Source organism: Onychostoma macrolepis, chromosome 03 (genome assembly GCF_012432095.1).
Source record: "Onychostoma macrolepis isolate SWU-2019 chromosome 03, ASM1243209v1, whole genome shotgun sequence".
NCBI lineage: Eukaryota > Metazoa > Chordata > Actinopteri > Cypriniformes > Cyprinidae > Onychostoma > Onychostoma macrolepis.
In genome coordinates, this window is record NC_081157.1 from 16,079,947 (window position 1) to 16,083,120 (window position 3,174).

Here is a 3,174-nt window from a genome sequence, read left to right on the forward strand (position 1 = left end):
CACAATTCCTTCTCAATATAAAGGTCAGTCGTTACACATCCATACACAGCAATTTTATAAGTATACATATGTGTATACTTATATGTGCCCTTGTTTACAAAGGATGTACCTGCATGCTACTAAGCCTGACCTGGTTAAAAATACTAAGAAAGATGGTACAAATATACAAAAAAATATACAAAAATCGAATGCATTTGCTGATTTGTCTTCTCTGTTGTAAACAGTCCGTTTTAGTTAACCCCATTAAAACATTTCAGTGAGCAAATCCTCATCTGTAAATCCTCTTTTTTTCAAGTGTGCAGGGAAAATCCTGTATGTGTGGAGGGGGGTTGACATGCAAAGAATTAGGCAGTTGCCTTGGCAACAGTATTTTACACTAGCCTGCTATCAAACAAACGCTGCTGAACTTACTGGATGAGGAAAGCTCAGAGTCGAGTCTTAAACTAACCTCTCGCACATTTTAAAACCTGTTTCTTTCTGAGTAACAGAAAGTCTAGTCAGAGGTATTTTTCCCCCGTGATTCCCATTAAATAGTTACTTAAATACCCTAAATTCAGTAGACAACAATCAGTGTTTACTGTCCTTTACTTGGCTACTGTATATGGATTTTTAGATATTAAAGTTGTTAAAGGGTATTTTTTTTTTCTTGTGCTTAGGTCAAGGTTCGGATGATGGATTCAGCAATTGCTGTAGCTGCATTATTATGTGGTTAAAAATCCGGTGTCTTCACTGACATGCATTTAAAATAGATGTGAATACTGTAAAGCATTTTTTAAAGATGAGAGAGAAGGCAAACAGATTGCAAACATGTTATATTTAGTGTCGTGGATTCAGCATCATACAAAAGCACACCTTTTTTGGATACTGATGCCATTATAGAAATGCACTATACAGTCAGATAGTATTGTAGTGTTTCATAGTATTTATTCAGCAAGTAAAAAGTTTCATATAATTGTGTTACAGAGATATGGATGGAGTCTTTGTCTTGTATGAATGGACATTATTATAAACAGTGCTGTTTATTTCTGTAAAACATTTCTACAGTAAGAGCAAAATTGTTTTTTAAAGGTACAGTCAAATAAATATATAAATACATACATAAAATAATAATAAAAAATAATTATAAAAATAAAAATAGGTGAAGAAGAAAGATGAAAAAAGATTCATCATTGTTCCAAGCTTTGGTTATAAACAATGAATGAGAAATTATTACTCTGTCCTTTAATTTAAAAGATATTATTTGCTATTACTGACACTTCAAACCAATTCCAAGTCAGTGGAATCTATCCTCAGGTTCTTTCTTTCTTTTTTTCCCCCAATCTATAAACAGAAGTTTTCGAACTTGCTCCCTTAATGGAAATTTAAATAAAATTAAATTACAATTTTATCATTAAATTAATAATAAAATGTCACAGATTCCTGAAATAATCTGAGAAATGTTTTGATGATATTGATGATTTTTAATCTCCTTTCCTCTACTTACCAATGGTTGATTTGATTCATGTATTTAAATCATTATTATTATTATTAGGAAATGTTATGATTTAATTTATATTTAACAGAGTAACGCATTTAGTGTGTACATTTTTTTGTGTGTATCTTTTCCCCCTTGTTTGTTACATTTTGCTTGTTAATATTTTCCTGAAAGGTGTCTTTTCTGTTTTCTGTTTCTATAATAAAAAGATTTTATTTCACACAATAAATACTGAAATGGTAAAAAAAAAAAAAGAAAAAAAAGAAAGACGAATGAGATGGTGCCCTCTAGTGTTCGAAAAAAAAAATACAGTCATTTTTCTTTCTCTGAAAGCTTTTTTTCTGGATGCAATAACATTTTTTCATCACACAATTGCAAAGTATATTTTGTGTACAGGAACTTGAGAAACACCGACTTTCTGTGGTAACTGATAGAAACTTTTATTAAACTTGGAGCATTCATTTAATAATGTAAAAAGCATCATCTGAGTCACAGGGCAAGGCAAAAAAAAAATTAAAAAACTTTTCATAATTTATTATCAAAGATTAAATCACAGTACATTCACAATCCTCCCAAAATGCATGTGCCATATAAAGCACAGACTGAGTAATAACAAAAACACAAACAAATAAATCCATCTATATATACAAATCCCTGTAGTTTTCTGTAACAGTTGCCACTGTGTTAGTGAGTACATGACGAAGGTGAATGGTGGAGTCCGTCCCGCTGTGAGCTGTCATGCGGTGACTAAACACGCACCCAAAAAAACAATATATTAATCTAAATTTCTCTTGATATGCAAAACAGAAATGTGTGAAAAAAACACATTTTAACACTGTTTTTTATCATGCATTCCCTCTGTGTTAAAAGTACACTGGAGCACAGCAACTCATCCCAAACGTGTATTTTGAGACTGAGGGTCCCGTACCATCCAACGGCTGAGCATGAGGTATTTACCTTTCTAAAATAAAGAAAATAACATGAAACTGTGAGAGATGTATCATCATACGTTCCTAGTCATCTCCTCTGATGAAGCCGATGTCCATTTTGCACAAATAATTCCTACTGGTATCCCAGTCAGCATGTTTTTGTCTGTATGTCTCTGAGCTATAGATAATTCATGAGCTTCATTGATGAAGTCTGTGTAAACCATAGAGTTGAGAGCCATTACTGGGCTTCAGTTCAACGAGGTGAAATATCAAAGCAGCAGCTATTCAGTGTCAATCAATGTATCTCAATGTGAACCTGAAAGAGGGACAAAGATGAGATTATAGCATAAATTATGAGAACTGAACACTATGAACAGTTGAAAAATATTTAAGTACAAAAAAGTAAGCTCCTTCAATATATAAAATGGATTGTAGAATAAATATAATGGGTCATTCCATGTCAACTCAATCAGAGGTCCCCAAACAGGGATGTCCTATACAATTGTTTTGATAGAGGGAAACAAGACACATTTCTAATTTCAGCATTACTATACTTATGGCACTCAGACATCTACGTTCAATGCAGTTGTTTTGACAGAAGGAAACAAGATACATCTCTAGTTTCAACATTATTTGTTCTTCAGACATTCTTCTTTAAAAGAAAATTATCACGTTTTTTTGTAAAATGACTCACATTTGTTTTTTTTTCTCAATTGTAAAATGTGTACAACAGATAGATAGATAGATAGATAGATAGATAGATAGATAGAT

The 3,174-nt window shown here is 32.1% G+C and overlaps 1 protein-coding gene across 1 annotated transcript in view; it reads right to left on the reverse strand.

Moving 5' to 3' along the window:
* Positions 1–944: 944 nt before the first annotated feature.
* LOC131537036 (small integral membrane protein 10-like protein 2A) overlaps positions 945–3,174 on the reverse strand; it is a 5,704-nt gene continuing 3,474 nt past the window's right edge. The window contains exon 2 of the mRNA XM_058770251.1: positions 945–2,719. Coding sequence (XP_058626234.1) covers positions 2,699–2,719 — 21 coding nt within the window. The 3' untranslated portion in view covers positions 945–2,698. The remainder of the gene's footprint in view (positions 2,720–3,174) is intronic.